Source organism: Schistocerca piceifrons, chromosome 2 (assembly GCF_021461385.2).
Source record: "Schistocerca piceifrons isolate TAMUIC-IGC-003096 chromosome 2, iqSchPice1.1, whole genome shotgun sequence".
Lineage (NCBI taxonomy): Eukaryota > Metazoa > Arthropoda > Insecta > Orthoptera > Acrididae > Schistocerca > Schistocerca piceifrons.
This window is the reverse complement of record NC_060139.1, coordinates 303,969,169-303,985,396: the sequence shown is the minus strand read 5'-3', so window position 1 is coordinate 303,985,396 and position 16,228 is coordinate 303,969,169. Positions and strand designations below refer to the sequence as shown.

Sequence of the window (16,228 nt, the reverse complement as noted above, 5' to 3'; positions counted from 1 at the left end):
GTGTCTACATTTTTCTGGACCGCTCTGTATTTCGTGTGTGTGTGTGTGTGTGTGTGTGTGTGTGAATTCCTAAAGGACCAAACTGCTGAGGCCAACGGTCCCTACGATTACACACTGCTTAAAGTAACTTATGCTATGAACAACACACGCACTCATGCTCGAGGGAGGACTCGAACCTCCGGCGGGAGGGGCCGCGCAATTCGTAACACTGCGCCTCAAACCACGCGGCCACTCCGCGCGGCTCTGTACTTCGTAACGTGGACTCAAAACCTCGGTACAACTCGACACATCTTGTAAGTAAGACTCACTTCATTGTGAGACTTGACTCCAGTCGAATGAGGGTTCAGGATGTGAGTTTTGCACTACAGTAACTTATCGGTTATCAAAGATGAAGTATTTATACAATGTTGTATAAAGAAACGGCGACGACGAAATCTAGCAGTGTACACTTGAGAAGTACGTCTGAGTGGAAATGGCGGCGACAGCAACGCAGCGGGTGCCCGGCAGGTGGATGGGTGGGTGTGCGGCTACTTTCGAACGCGGAAGCCGGTCTAGCGTGGCGGAGTGGCCAGCAGGTTGTTTGCTGCCTGTCCGCTGTTCTCAGCTGTTACCGCACAGCGAGACACTCTGCTGCGCGGGTCGCCTACCTCGGGAAGTAGCAGGCGCGTAAACTGGCGGTTAGCAGCCACTCGGCATTAGCGGACAAAAGTCATGGGTGTGATGTTATTAGCTAGTCGCTCCTCTATGTGCCCTCAAAATTGCAGTGATGCGTCGAGGCAACGATTGTACGATGTACTGGAATCGTTCAGATACTATGGTGAATCGAATATAAACCGGCTTTATCTATAAGTTTATTTAAACTTCAGTAAAATTCATGCACATGAACTTATTTTTCTATACACCTTCATGAACAGGAAACGCATTTCTCCCAGCGGACAGACAGCTTCCTGACGCCGTTATCGTAAAATGAACTTGGTTGTGACAGCAGCAAGTTGCCCTCGAACATTTCGACAGTGCCATCGCCGTCGAATTTCTGTCCTCTGACTGCTTCCTCTAGTGGTCTAAGCAAATGTTGAGAATTTTCCGGGTTGTATGGCCGTGGTCCATGGAACTCTTCTATCCCTGACGTTTCGTCCAAAGCTACGTTGGACATCTTCGGAGGTGCTCCTGGTTGTGCTGAGTCTTGCCGACTCACGAGTCGGACGTCGAAGAGAGGCTTAAATACTGTGAAAAGTGCGGGTGGTCTGGATTTCACGTGATAGCAGAGATAAACCTTGACAGAGATAAAAAATTTTAACTATCGATTATAGTACGCCAAAGATAAAAAACTTCTCATCGATTCTGTAGTGCCACAGTCCATATATCACTGAGTTTCATGGCTTCTTCTTTTCTGTTAAAATTATCCCCATGTTTATATATTTCGATGGCTTCTCTACATACCCGTGGATAATAGTTCGTCATAGTGCATAAAACTTCAGTTTCCGAAAATTTCACTATGTGATCACCTGATTGAGGAACATGTTCCGCCACAGCTGATTTGTCTGTTTTGCCTAGTCAGCAAACACTGTGACGAACTATTATCTACGGCTATATAGAGAAGCCATCGAAATATATAAACATGGGGATAATTTTAACAGAAAAGAAGAAGCCATGAAACTCCGTGATGTATCGACTGTGGCGCTACAGAATCGATGAGAAGTTTTTTATCTTCGACGTACTGTAATCGATAGTTAAAATTTTTTATCACTGACAAGGTTTATCTCTGCTATCACGTGAAATCCAGACCACGCCCCTTTCCACAGTATTTGGGCCGCTCTTCGACGTCCGACTCGTCAGTCGGGAAGACTCAGAACAACCAGGAGCACCTCCGAAGATATCCAACGTAGCCTTGAACGAAACATCTGGGACTGAAGAGTTCCATGGACCACGGCCATACAGCCCGGAAAAATTCTCAGCAGCTGAAACATGAGGTCGTGAAAGCCTTCATTGTATGACTAAGCAAATGTAATTCACAAGGCAATAAATCCAGACTATAATTAGGATGTTCTAGTGTGGTCCAGAACAATCCATGAATTTTTTGTTGAGTTCGGGCCCCTGTGAGGGACCGAGAGTTGTCATGAGGCACGATCACATCCCGGGTTAAAAATATCCATGGTTTTTCAGATCCAACAGTTATCAACAACATGAAGCGTTCACAGTACGGCGTTTCTTTTGTGGAGAAAATCGATGAAAAGAGCTCCTTTAAAATTAATAAAAACTGTTGCAAGGAAGTTCTCTGCGTAGAGTCGGTTTTTGGCTTTGATGGGTGCATATTCGTCCGTTTTGCACCATTGAACGCTACTTTGTTTTCTGATACAGGGTGTAGTGGTGCACCCAGGTTTCATCGTAGGTCAAACAAATCTTGCCCTTCAGTTTAGCGCGTGTGTCAGTAGCCGTTTGCACACTTTGAGACACTGAAATTGGTGCTCTGCGGTGAAAAGTCGAGGATCCCACCTTGCGGATACTTTCCGAAATCCAAGGTTGTCAGTAATGATGGTCTCAGCACTACCGTAGCAAATGCCAACGTCAGCTGCTATTTCAGCTACTGTTATTCGGCATTCGTCTTCAGTAAGAATACTCTGATCTCTTACGACTCGTATTACCACGAAAACTGTCCGCCTCAGACGGCTGACGACAACTTAACACATGTATATTTTAATGAGTATTCATTGAAAATATTATCAGACAATTTTGGAAGAGTCTGCTGAAATATATTAACTAATTTAGTTTTCCAAACAGATGGTCTTGAAAGATTATATTGCTTTGATGTTTCTCAGTGATACCACCTGATATCATTCCCGTGTTTTATTTGAATACCTGGTGAAGACATCGAAAGCGATTGAAGGTAAGCTACCTCTACCCGACTGGAGAGCTAAAACACTGTACAATGCAACTATTGGACCGGAAGCGGATCTCCGGACCTGCGAATACAAATGGAAAGTGTTAGAAAGGCTATCGTTTACTTACTCTGAAATCATTCCTGTAACCAGAAAAGTACAGGCGAATGCATTAAAACGTAAGTCAGAAGCTCTAGAAACGAAAGTTTGGAGAGAGCCTGAAATTTCTCTGCCACGATGAAATCTGTGAAGCAGTTGCGAGAACCAGGGAATTGCGGGAAAGCATATTTACCAGAGACGGTAAATCACTGCTGCTTTAATAGATGACTGTAAAGAGCCTGTAGAAAAAGTTCCGTTCCCTTAAGGAGGAAAATCATTTAAGCTCCGCTGCCGTGAAAACAGGAGGTTTAATCGACTCAGTATTTACTTGATTAGCGGTGCAGCTCTGGTGTTTCACGAGGAGGAGTAAAATCGTCACGCACGAGCATCTGCGGCGGATACTTCACTTTGCGAAAGCGATGCAAGCGAACGACGTCGTCTGCCGGGTCGTGACCTCGACGCGATGGCAGCACGGCCAGAGGTTAATCGAGTGTACGCTCCATCGGCGCCAAGATGGCCGCCCGATTATGCTCACGTCGTTTAATCGATGGTCGCACACATCCTGTTCGAGCGGCTCCTGCGTTATCGACGACGTAAAGAAGGGGAGCTTATAGCAGCAGCGTGTATCAGCGTAAGGGAAAGAGAAAATACGTAGTCATTCTCCTGTCCGGCTAAAGGGCTCTCTCACATATGCATGGTGAATCCGTGTTGATCTTATAAACTTTCATAGATGATGGAGATTGAGGTAAGCGACCCTGATCCGGAAACGACCGAGCCGAAAGTTATAAGAGAAAATCGTTTTGATACCTCTGTCAGCGGAATACAAATACGGGTACTGTTGTTGGTAAGAGTGTTGGGTAGGCAGCATTCAGAGTTGGGAGAAAAATGAAGAGAAAAATGTCTAGTAAACATGGACTCTAAAATACACACCTTCAGAGTGTGAAATATGAACATTTGTTGACGTTCAGTGCTGTTGGTAGTTTGGTTCATTTGGGGGGAGGAGACCAAACAGGACTAGGACCTTGCCTAGTACAGCGGTGTGGGTCTCCCGCATCGTCCCCTACGCTCCTCGTAGTATGGGACCTTATCTTTCCATCATCCCTGGAACTTTCTAGTACCATTACGGAAACACCCTGTACATACAGAGAGCCGGCCGAAGTGGCCGTGCGGTTAAAGGCGCTGCAGTCTGGAACCGCAAGACCGCTACGGTCGCAGGTTCGAATCCTGCCTCGGGCATGGATGTTTGTGATGTCCTTAGATTAGTTAGGTTTAACTAGTTCTAAGTTCTAGGGGACTAATGACCTCAGCAGTTGAGTCCCATAGTGCTCAGAGCCATTTGAACCATTTTTGAACATACAGAGTGTCTTTCCTAAGAGTCGTCAAACGCATTTTCTCTACTGTTTCGGCAAATATTTGCAGTACCACTGTTGACGGAAAGCGTCGGCTTGTTTCCATTTTCAAACAAAACGAAATTTAAAGCGGAAGTTTACGTGCCTTTCCATAGAATGGTCCAAAATCAGTCTAGTGCGATGTTCGTTTTGTCTATAAGTAAAACGCGAAGAATAACCAGTACTGCCGGCCGGAGTGGCCGAGCGGTTCTAGGCGCTTCAGTCTGGAACCGCGCGACCGCTGTGGTCGCAGGTTCGAATCCTGCCTCGGGCATGGATGTATGTGATGTCCTTAGGTTAGTTAGGTTTAAGTAGTTCTAAGTTCTAGGGGACTGCTGACCTCAGATGTTAAGTCCCATAATGCTCAGAGCCATTTGAACCATTATTGAATAACCAGTACTGCAGCAGCGACTCGCGTGCTGCCCTGCTCCGTGCTGACTGCTACCGCCAGGCAGCAGCGATAGGTCCGTATGAGCTCGTCAAGTACAGTGGTGATTTCTTAGATCAACTGTTCGTCATAGAATTACGTTTGTAGAATGTCTTCGACTTAACACAAAAATCAGTTATGAAAGATGGGACTGTAGCAGACAACTTTAAACGTCAACAGTGGGCAATGCGGTGCAAGTACACTCCGCCATGCACCGTGTAGTGACTCGTAGAGAACATAATCCTATGTAGGTGTAGACATTTCTACAGTTGTGGTAGTTGCTACTTTTTAATAAAAACTTTTTGAAATTACGTGCAATAGAATCGATATTTTGAGAGAATGTTTTTATATAATAAAGAGGGAGACACGCCCGACAGAACGGAAACTACATATGAAAACATGTGCGAGGATGGCTCGGTTATTGTCTGTGATGGTGCACATGCTCCGAACCACTGTGAGACTTAGCGAATGCTGCGAGCGGTGTGATAAATGGATGGTTGCACTAGCTGTCCGTGACAGGTTGGGTATTTGATTTGAACGGGAAGCGTGTCCGGATGGCCGAGGCGTCAGTGCATGTAGGCGGTTGAAGACTTGATTTCTTGTGATATAGTTTTTATTTTCAGTTTTTAAAATTTACTATGTTCTCCAGTCTGCATCAAGAATCAGAGGAAGAACAAATATTTGTGGAAATTACCTGTTATTGAATATTCGATTGCATGTACATATATCGCTAACTTCTTGTTATGTTTATTCATACTACAAATAACACACGGCGTTCTTTGTTAAAAAATTGGCGTCAAATGAACGCTATAGGTTTTCTGACTGTTAATACTGTGCCCGCATCTCGTGGTCGTGCGGTAGCGTTCTCGCTTCCCACGCCCGGGTTCCCGGGTTCGATTCCCGGCGGGGTCAGGGATTTTTTCTGCCTCGTGATGGCTGGGTGTTGTGTGCTGTCCTTAGGTTAGTTAGGTTTAAGTAGTTCTAAGTTCTAGGGGACTGATGACCATAGATGTTAAGTCCCATAGTGCTCAGAGCCATTTTTTTGTTAATACTGTTGTGTTTAAGCCAGTGTCACGTTCAGTTTCGTCGTTGACGTCACAAGAATTATTTCTCATAGTAAAGTGATTTGCTTATCTTTTGTAGTATGCCAGTTAATTTCAAACAGTAAATGGGAGGTTAAGGAACATGTTACATAAACCACTTCTTAATGTTTGTTTTAGACGACGACTGCGCGACATGTTCTGTCGAACTAATGTTGCTTTCAGTAGATTTTGAAGAAACGTAATGGCAGTTGGTCGCAAACACGGAAGCATCGTAGCTTTCCTTAGGTGTAGTGAGCTTTAAGGAACCACGGATTACCCCTGGCGGAACTCGCGGTCATGATATTGCGGATTTAATGCCTGGACGTGGATCCTCACTCGCAGTGCCAGTAAATAACTCCGTCGAGACGCGGACACAGTTCCTTAATAGCGGTGAAAGTTGCTTCATTTGTACTTCCTGGTCGAAATTAACATCATCTTTCTCCTTCTGTATCTCCTTTCCTCTGTCGCTGTCTCGCTCTTTCCCATCCACCCACTTCCTCGATTCTGACTTTCCCTGCCTCTTCGGAGTTAGCAGCTATAAAACCAACACAGATTATCATCCAATTGTCAATTAAATTAAACACTTTCTTAGGAAATGGATTACATACAACTGAAGTCAAATCATTTGCCGCATTATACGACGGTTCGAATTTAAATAGTGGCAACTATTTATTCACAAACGATACAAAACAGTTACATGTTAGCATCTGCTACTGTCCTTCAGAGTAGTCACCAGCGTTGTGTAGAACCCGTTGCCAGCGATATGCAAGGCGTAGTATACCTTTACCAGAGCCTGTTCTGTTGATGATGCGAATGGAGCGGTCTACTGCCTGTCGAATTTCTGGAACAGTTCTGAAGCGAATGCCAAGTTTTTCACAGTGGTTTCAATATCGCAGCTAATCGGACCTTACTTTCCGAATACGGCTCGTAAATGCCTGTAAAGAATAAAACATGTAAAATCAGATGCTTCTTTCGAAAATGAAAACGTTGTAATCCCATGCACAAGACAATATCCACCCCAAGCACTTTCTTTTAAACGCCCCACGTATTTCTTCCGCTTCAACAACTTATTAAAAATTTCATTTCATTCCAGTTTGTGACACGTAGGTTGCGTAAGCGCACAACTGCTTCTCTTGGAAAATAGGTTTCGAAACGATTCTGCGATGCGAGTAGTTCATCGACCATCACGAGTGGCGTTGCGTCATATGCCACGGCCATTCCTGCATCTGCTCTGCAGCCGCAGCGCCTCCTGATCCAGTGTCGCACCGATGGACCACTACGTCATACCCTCGCGCCGCCCCTTGTAGGCAGCCTCAGTCCGCCCTTTGATGACGGAGCCGTCCTCTGACTGCGTAGCAGTGGTAAAAGCTAGACATAAGGAATGAGGTCCGTGTACTCAGTTTAAACTTGCCAGCTGATCCTGTGACGTTGTCTCCGAAATCGCCGTCTCTGTACTCTCGGTGAATCGACTTGCCAATTATCGCCGCTACCAGTTTAACTCAAAACTCGTCGCTCGAGTCTCGGGTACAAGTAGACTATACCAGCGCAGAAATGAGAGCGGGTACACGAGTTCGCTAGTACAATCGAGGTCTCGCGGCATTGCAACTACGTGCGCAAATTATTCTTTATCAGTACATTGACTGATCGGTCAGCGGTTACTATGGTTCTGTTTATATATATATATATATATATATATATATATATAGTGTTCAAGAAAAGTGCCAAATACTTTGGGAGGTGGTAGTACTCACCTAAACGAGAAAAGTAAGTCCAACAAACTTAGGTCCGGATACTTTCTGCAATAAACATGTGTTTACAGGAGGTATTCAATTTGGCGTCCATTCATGACATTACACTCCTCTGCCCTCGGGCGTAAGGAATGACGCACCGTTTGAAATATACTCGGTTGTCGTTGAACCTGCTGGCACGCACTGAAAACGCGACCGTGCACTGTCCGCACGTCGTTGATTGGCGTGGCGTAGAACAATTCCTTCAAGTGTCCCCATATGCAAAAGTCTAGGAGACTGAGGTCTAGGAAAGAGCAGGCCAAGGTGTGACCCCTCCTCACCCCCCCCCCCCCCCCCAACAAAATCCAGAGCGGTCCTGAAATGTCTATTTCAGCACATTGTGACGAAAGCGTGCTGGTGCACCATCATGCGTGAACCACATTTGTATTCGTTGCTGCAATGTACAGCCTCCAACAAGGTAGGCAATACATTAATGACGAAGTACAGAAAATGCGCCCCAGTTAACTTTTGTGGTAGCACGTATGGCCATATTAATCTATCGACAAGTACGCCTGCCATACGTTGATATAGTATCGGTGTTGATGCCCTCTTACTTGCATTGCTTTGGGATTTACATCTGCCCGCACTTGCTGCTAATGGAAATTCACATCACCTCTTGTGAACCCTGCCTCATCGATGAATAAAATCTTGGATGTGAACCGTGGATCTACTACCGACTTCTGCAAAATTCATTGGGACCTTCTGCCATGATGAACCTGTGGCCTTAGAGCCTGAGCACACTGTAAGTGATATGGGTGCATCACTTCATCATGAAGTAACCCCCAGATTGAGAGTGAGACATGCCTTCTGGTGCTGCTGATAGTCGCACACTGGTCCCAAGGGTTTCTTCCACCTTACGTAGCACACGCCCCTCCGTGTCAGACATGTGGACTTGCGGGGCCTTCCACTGTCAGCCTTCCTAGATGTAAGGGCACCTGTGTCCCTCAGACGCTGGAAAAGTCTGCCGAAAGACCTGTCAGATGGCACTCTCCACTGCGGAAATTTTTCAACTTAGAGGGCGTGGGCTCACAAACTACGTCCATTTGCTAAACCGTAGCAGAATATCATGTCTTCCATTTCACTTGTCGAGTGGCATTCTTCTATTGCTAACAAGTGCTAGAAGACAGATAACGTAAACGTACTAAACCATTCGTACGTACGAACACCACAATAACAGTAAACACATAAGAGAAACTACGAGTAGTAAACGAATGCAGTGCCACCGATCGCATTGTGAGACTAGTCATACTGGCGGAACTGCAGCGGGAAGGAACTAAGGAAGCCAGTTTGGCACTGATGTGACAGCGGCGCCTCGCTTTCGATCGCACGCAACCCTCAACACTGGATTCGCACTCGCTCCACATCTGATCTACAGTAAACACGGCCGCGACACGACAGCGCGTCGCCTTGCATCCCGGCTTCGGAGGGGCCTTCAACTTTGGTCTATAGCCGGCCGCTCCTGACCTTGGGGAGGCCCCTGCCGCCGCGGCCTGCGTCCCGTCTGTGGAAGCTGGCCGGCGCGCGCCGCGCGTGGGCGGCGTCAGCCTCGTTACCGTGTTTGCTCGCCAGCGACACGTCTTGCTGCGCTCTCGAGGAGCACTTGTGACATTTCCCGATGTACTGACCGGAAGGCCTGTGCGTCACCTTTAAGCGTTGCGAGGAGTCAGCACATATCTCCTGCAAGGTGTAAGCGTACTGCTCGGTTTAATATTGGATTATTAGTGCAAGTAAATCCTAAAACGCCCCGATTTGGGAAGCTATGCCCTTTCACGTATCTTTGAATCATGCACCAATTTTAGGAACGCAATCTGACTACAAAGTTACCTCGTGATGTTCAATTTATTTTGGATAACATTTCATTTGCTAATTTTAGCACTTTATTGAGACGCTTAAGTTAACTTTGTTTTCTTGAGCAGCAATGCAGTTCACACGTTTGGAACACAGACAGCCACACTGGTTGCGCCATAAAGAACCAAATACACAAGTAGTGCGCCGAACTATGAGTTAGCTCTGAGAGTGCAGAGCTTGCTTCCTTTAGATCCCAGAGACGAAATTTCCAAGGAGAGAAATGTTTGTAGTCGATACTAGACATAGAATCATCTTTGCAGTAATCCTACAAAATCTAGTTTGCGAAAAATTGTCATATGCAAATAATAAAATGTAATATCCAAAGTTGCGATTTAACAGCCAGCTTTCAAAGGCTAACCCCGAAAAGTTGGTTGGTTGGTTGTTTGGGGAAGGAGACCAGACAACGTGGTCATCGGTCTCATCGGATTAGGGAAGGAAGTCGGCCGTGCCCTTTCAGAGGAACCATCCCGGCATTTTCCTGGATTGATTTAGGGAAATCACGGAAAACCTAAATCAGGATGGCCGGACGCAAAAGTGATGTGGTTTTGCGTCCTGTGGTAGTGATACCTATAGCGGACACGGATAATTTAGGAAATCTTTGGAAAAATGGAAATGCCAAGGAACTAACACTGCTCAGTAGTTATGTATTTTCTGTCTCTGCCGGCCGCTGTGGCCGAGCGGTTCTAGGAGCTTCAGTCCGGAACCGCGCTGCTGCTACGGTGGCAGGTTCGAATCCTGCCTCGGCTATAGATGTATGTGATGTCCTTAGGTTTGTTAGGTTTAAGTAGTTCTAAGTTCTAGGGGACTGATGACCACAGATGTTAAGTCCCATAGTGCTTAGAGCCATTTGAACTATTACAACCTCCTGATACGTTTTTATTATCCGTCTGACTGCATTAATTTTTTGAATGATAGGTTTCGCTTCAGCACTGTCAGTCTTTGAGCATAAGTAACTGTACAAGAATTACGTAGGTGATGCAGAGGAACTGCACAAAGAATTAGACTCCTATTACAGCTGTAATACTGGCAGCGCAAACTGCAGTAAAGGGAGGCGCAAATTTCTGGCTGGAAAACGATCATCACAGATTCGGCGTAGCTATGACTGGCACTGAGGCAACTGCTGTTCAAAGAACATCGAGTTTTATAGACTATAACCTCTGTTCTCACCTTCCCCCGAAATGGTGACAGGCAGACTGTCTCGTGTGAAAAATTTCTGAGAGCATCACGGAACGATCCGAAGCGTGCTTCGTCTCCCTTCGTGTTTCACCGCGAGCGAGAATTCTTGGCCTTTTTCAGTAAAAATAACATTTACAATTGCTGCCTGTGCGGCGTTTGGTGGGCACAGCGCTAACTATTGCTACTTTTCCTCTGCGGGACTGGGGAACCCCTTGCTGGAATGATGCCTTTGTTCAGTTTTCCCAAGACTAGATGACTCCTGTGTCATGAGTTCGCCCGAGTTCAAGTTAGTAACCGCACGCTTACGGCAGATCTGACGTAACTGTGTAACTGGAAAACTCAGCGTGACCAACAGAGCCTAATCGACTAAAGTAAGAGTTGTCTTCAGGCGATCCAGCCGGGCAGTTTCTGGGATGAAATTGTAATCTGTTGGACCCACAGCAAGTGCGTTTGCGTTTCTACCGTTTATTCATCAGTATCAGTTCGCGCCTCTGGTTTCGCCTCTCGGTGTCTCCCACACTGTAAAGGAGTAGTCAGATCGAAAAAGTAACAAAACTGTTCATTATTTCAGAAGTAATTTCTACAACTGTTAATAAATCTATCCCACTGTGAGGCAAGGCGGTCAGTGCGTTCATGGAGAAATGTCTATAGTTCCCTACGGCATTTATCTCTTTGTCTGAAGCAAATTGACGGCCATGAATATCTTTCTCCAGGGCTCCAAAAAGATCGAAAACGCATGAGCAGAGATCGGGACTGTGTGGAAGACTTGTAAGGTCTTCCCATCGAAACTTCTACAACGTAGTCGAAACAATCTCTGCAACGTATGGGCGGGTGTTACCCTCGAGCAGAATTGTCAGCTTTTGTCAGTCACAGTAAAATTATCCAGGTGATGAAACCTTATATCCCTCGTCAGGGATCTTCTTCACAAAAGGAAATTTGTCTGTAGTCATCTGAGGACAGGATAAATTTCTTCAGAAGATTCCATCGAAGAGAACGAGACAACGAATTTCCAGAAGAGATAGAAGAGAAAAAAGCGACGGGCCCTAATAACTCAGAAGAGTTTATCGTTAATTTCTCCGTTATAAGAGTCGCACTAAGCACGAATCGTACACCTGCTCACAAAGAGCCGGGAGGCACAGTGCCGTTCGCTGATACCGGAGGAAAATAAAAGACTCTGCACAGTGCAAACATTTTCCCCGTGCCACATCTGCGGGAGGCAGCCCCCGAGTAGCGGCGGGGTCGCCTTGTTTGTTTCGTTTATAACTTTCTCCCGCCACGGCACCCTCCCGCTACGTCAGAGGTCTCCGCTGAGCTCGCTAACGAGCCGGCAGACACTTGAATACGCGTCATTTGCATATTTCGGCAGGTTTCACTCGCGGTCCGGCCTGCGCTAACGCCGTTGGCTCCCAGCCAGCGATATTCTGCGTGCAAACAAGCTTTCGCGGATGCATTAGGCGCGTAGACTTATTCCCAATGGCCTCCCGCTCTACAGGCATAAACAGGCCGATACCTATTGCATATTTACTATCGTTTTGACCGCAGCGACTGCCTTGATAATGGTATCTTTGCCTCTTTCACACTGGTGTGCCAGGACGATGACCCGATGCTTCGATTCAAAAGCGTTTCCCTTTGCAGCTGTGACTGTCGGCAACTGTTTTGTAATTCTAAGAATTCATGTAATAAAACTGTTATACATTCATACTATTATTTGACACTACAATCGCTTTATACTATGTGTATAAGGAGATACAATGCTGTCAGATCTCTTCGGGATGAGAAAGAGACAGCCCCACGCTAGTGACATTTTCGGCAGGAAATCTGAACGTTATAGGTTACAAAAATAGCTAATTCATTTTTAATTGGTGAACTACGTGTAGCCGTTATAAACTTCATCGTTAGTTATATTTTCTTCTGTAATACTAAACATTCCGGCGAATATATGTCATTTACAAATGGAACTGACACAGATTCGTATCATCACTTTTTCTATGTTTATGCAATATACGTAAAATTTGGATTTTTTCCCAAAATTTTCTCCTTTGCTTATCGAGTCACATTTGTGGTGCGCTGCAGTTTCTGTACGTTTCGTCAGCTTATAACACATGCTTGAGGCAGTAATCGGGAACTATCCAAGAATTCTCCTAAATGAGAGTTGTACCGTAAAAAAAAGACCATTGTTTACACTTCAATTGAACGGATACTTTTTTCAGAGTCATATGTTCAGCCAACATCGAAATACCTGGCCTACGAACTGCTTCGTGCGAGGCGTTGTGAATTTTTAAAGATAGGTGATTTGTAGAATAGAGCAAGTAAAACGTATGTGACATATATCGATGATACTCTCATCTCAACCATTCTGACTGTGGAAAGTTGGCACATGCCTCCTTAGTAAAGACAGGTAGCAGTCGACCTCAGTAATGATTGCTTCAACATGGCACTCACTGTATACCGATGTGTATCTCCCCCAATTGAACTTGCTATGTTCTGTTCGTGCTTGACATTCCTGTCCTATAGGGCTGCGACTTTCAGACTTGTACTGCAGAACTGAGACGACATGAGCCACTTACCACACTTATTTGTCTGTAACGGTATTGGGGGTAGATACAACTATAGTCTCATTTCAGAAATCTGAAAAATGACAGCAAATGGAAAGTAACCTTTGGCAAATCTTGGTTTTATACAGTTACAAGGTATTCCATTAAAACTTATTTGTGATGTTTTGGGATGAAAACAGATGCACTAGCCTTGGTTGATACTGTACTAGTAAGATCAGTAACTCCTTTAAATCAGTATAAAGCTCTTCCCTAGAGTTCCCAGAGCGTAAATTGAAAATATTTGAGCAAATGTGTGTGTGTATGTGTGTGTGTGTGTGTGTGTGTGTGTGTGTGTATGTGTGCCTGCTATCTGTCAGTCACACAGTGTAAGGTAGCAGCACAGTGTCACGCATCCGCCCCTCCTCCACGCTGAAGACAAGTGCCGCATAACAGCGCTAACGCCGTGTGTTGTGTTGCAGATTGCGCCGCGGTGTGTGTGGCGGGCAGCCCTCTGGTGCGTCGTCATCATCCTGCTCGCCGACCTCGTCTACTCCGCCTCCAGTGAGTATTCAGCAGCAGCACGCTCCCACACTCTCCCAGTTTACGGCTCATAGCGTACTTGTTATTTATGGGACGCGCCAACGTCAAATTAGACAGCAAATGAGGAGGTAGTAAACAAGGTAAAAAAAATTGACTTTATACACTATTGGCCATTAAAATTGCAACACCACGAAGATGACGTGCTGCAGACGCCAAATTTAACCGACAGGAAGAAGATGTTGTGATATGCAAATCATTAGCTTTTCAGAGCATTCACACAACGTTGGCGCCGGTGGCCACACCTACAACGTGCTGACGTGAGGAAAGTTTCCAACCGATTTCTCATACACAAACAGCAGTTGACCGGCGCTGCCTGGTGAAACGTTGTTGTGATGACTAGTGTCAGGAGGAGAAATGCGTACCATCACGTTTCCGACTTTGATAAAGGTCGGATTGTAGCCTATCGCGATTGCGGTTTATCGTATCGCGACATTGCTGCTCGCGTTGGTCGAGATCCAATGACTGTTAGCAGAATATGGAATCGGTGGGTTCAGGAAGGTAATACGGAACGCCGTGCTGGATCCCTACGGCCTCGTATCAGCTCGGAGGCCATGTCTGCGTTTACACTTGACTCTGCATCACAGACAGGAGCGCCTGCTGTGGTGTGCTCAACGACGAACCTGGGTGCACGAATGGCAAAACGTCATTTTTTCGGATGAATCCAGGTTCTGTTTACAGCATCATGATGGTCGCATCCGTGTTTGGCGACATCGCGGTGAACAGACATTGGAAGCGTGTATTCGTCATCGCAATACTGCCGTATCACCCGGTGTGATGGTATGGGGTGTCATTGGTTACACGTCTCGGTCACCTCTTGTTCGCATTGACGACCCGTGGCTCTACGCTTCATTCGATCCCTGCGAAACCCTACATTTCAGCAGGATAATGCACGACCGCATGTCCTGTACGGGCCTTTCTGGATACAGAAAATGTTCTACTGCTGCCCTGGCCAGCACATTCTCCAGATCTCTCACCAACTGAAAACGCCTGGTCAATGGTGGCCGAGCAACTGGCTCGTCACAATACGCCAGTCACCACTCTTGATGAACTGTGGTATCGTGTTGAAGCTGCATGGTCAGCTGTCTGTACATGTATACGCCATCCAAGCTATGTTTGACTCAATGCCCATGCGTACGAAGGCTGTTATTACGGCCAGAGGTGGTTGTTCTGGGTACTGATTTCTCAGGATCTATGCACCCAAACTGCGCGAAAATGTAATCACGTGTCAGCTCCAGTATAGTATACTTGTCCAATGAATACCCGTTTATCATCTGCATTTCTTCTTGGTGTAACAATATTAATGGCCAGTAGTGTAGTTACAGAAGTTTGCTCTCTACGCGTTCGTAGTGATACAGAGCAATAGCTAGGTGGTCACTTTCACTGTTCCTTGGGTACTTATGAACCAAAGTTACGCCAGGCCTTTAATTATTAATTAGTCTGTCTTTGGTCCCGACTGGTATTCTATAAAAACAGTTACCGCCGGGCCTTTAATTATTAATCATTTTGTCTTTGGTCCCGACTGGTATTCTATAAAAACAGTTGCCGCTGGGCCTTTAATTATTAATCAGTTTGTCTTTGGTCCCGACTGGTATTCTATAAAAACGGACAAGGAAGAACTTGATAAAGAAATTAGGCGTCATTGCACAAGATGTCTCAAATCAGCACTTTTCCTCGGTGATAGCAAGTTCCTTCTATTCCTATCGCTTATGAACAAATAGCGTTAGTAGCGAGCCAGGTTGTGAATTGTTCTTTCACACAAGTAAACCTCTCCCCCCCTTGAAGATTTCCTCCATAATGGGGACGAAACGTTTGTTTTTTTCCACGAAATTCATTCGAACGCGGCATAGTAGTCCGGAATATTTTAGTAATAGTAACACTTCAGTGGTGAAAATTTACATTTTACTTGTATAATAATCGTCTTTCTAACTAAACCACAGATTTATTTTCTACAATAGTTATTTTACAATCACTGACACTAAATGGAAATGTCGTGTGGCCACGGCCTCCCGTCGCCTAGACCGTTCGTCGGGTGCAGGTCTTTCGAATTGACGCCACTTCGTCGACCTCCGCGTCGATGGGGATGAAATGATGATGATTAGGACAACACAACACCCAGTCCCTGAGCGGAGAAAAATGTCCGACCCAGCCGGGAGCCGAACCCTGGGCGTTAGAACTGACATTCTGTCGCGCTGACCACTTTTTTTTCTTTTTTCCCATTTTGTTCGGTATTGATCGTTGTGTTTGGTCGTTGCGGACGTCGCAAGACATCCTGTTCAAGTTCGGTGGTTGATCCTTCCACTCAGTTTTTTATTACAAAGGCCAACCGGCTCTCTGACCGAACACGCTGAGATGCCGTGCCGGCTCCACTCAGCTACCGGGGGTAGACACAGACGCACATCACACGATCAGCT

The 16,228-nt window shown here is 45.8% G+C and overlaps 1 protein-coding gene across 1 annotated transcript in view; it reads left to right on the top strand.

The window, feature by feature from the left end:
• Positions 1–16,228, top strand: part of LOC124775088 (probable chitinase 10) — a 384,516-nt gene that overhangs the window by 181,856 nt on the left and 186,432 nt on the right. The window contains exon 2 of the mRNA XM_047249898.1: positions 13,697–13,778. Within this exon, the coding sequence (XP_047105854.1) occupies positions 13,697–13,778 (82 nt within the window). The remainder of the gene's footprint in view (positions 1–13,696; positions 13,779–16,228) is intronic.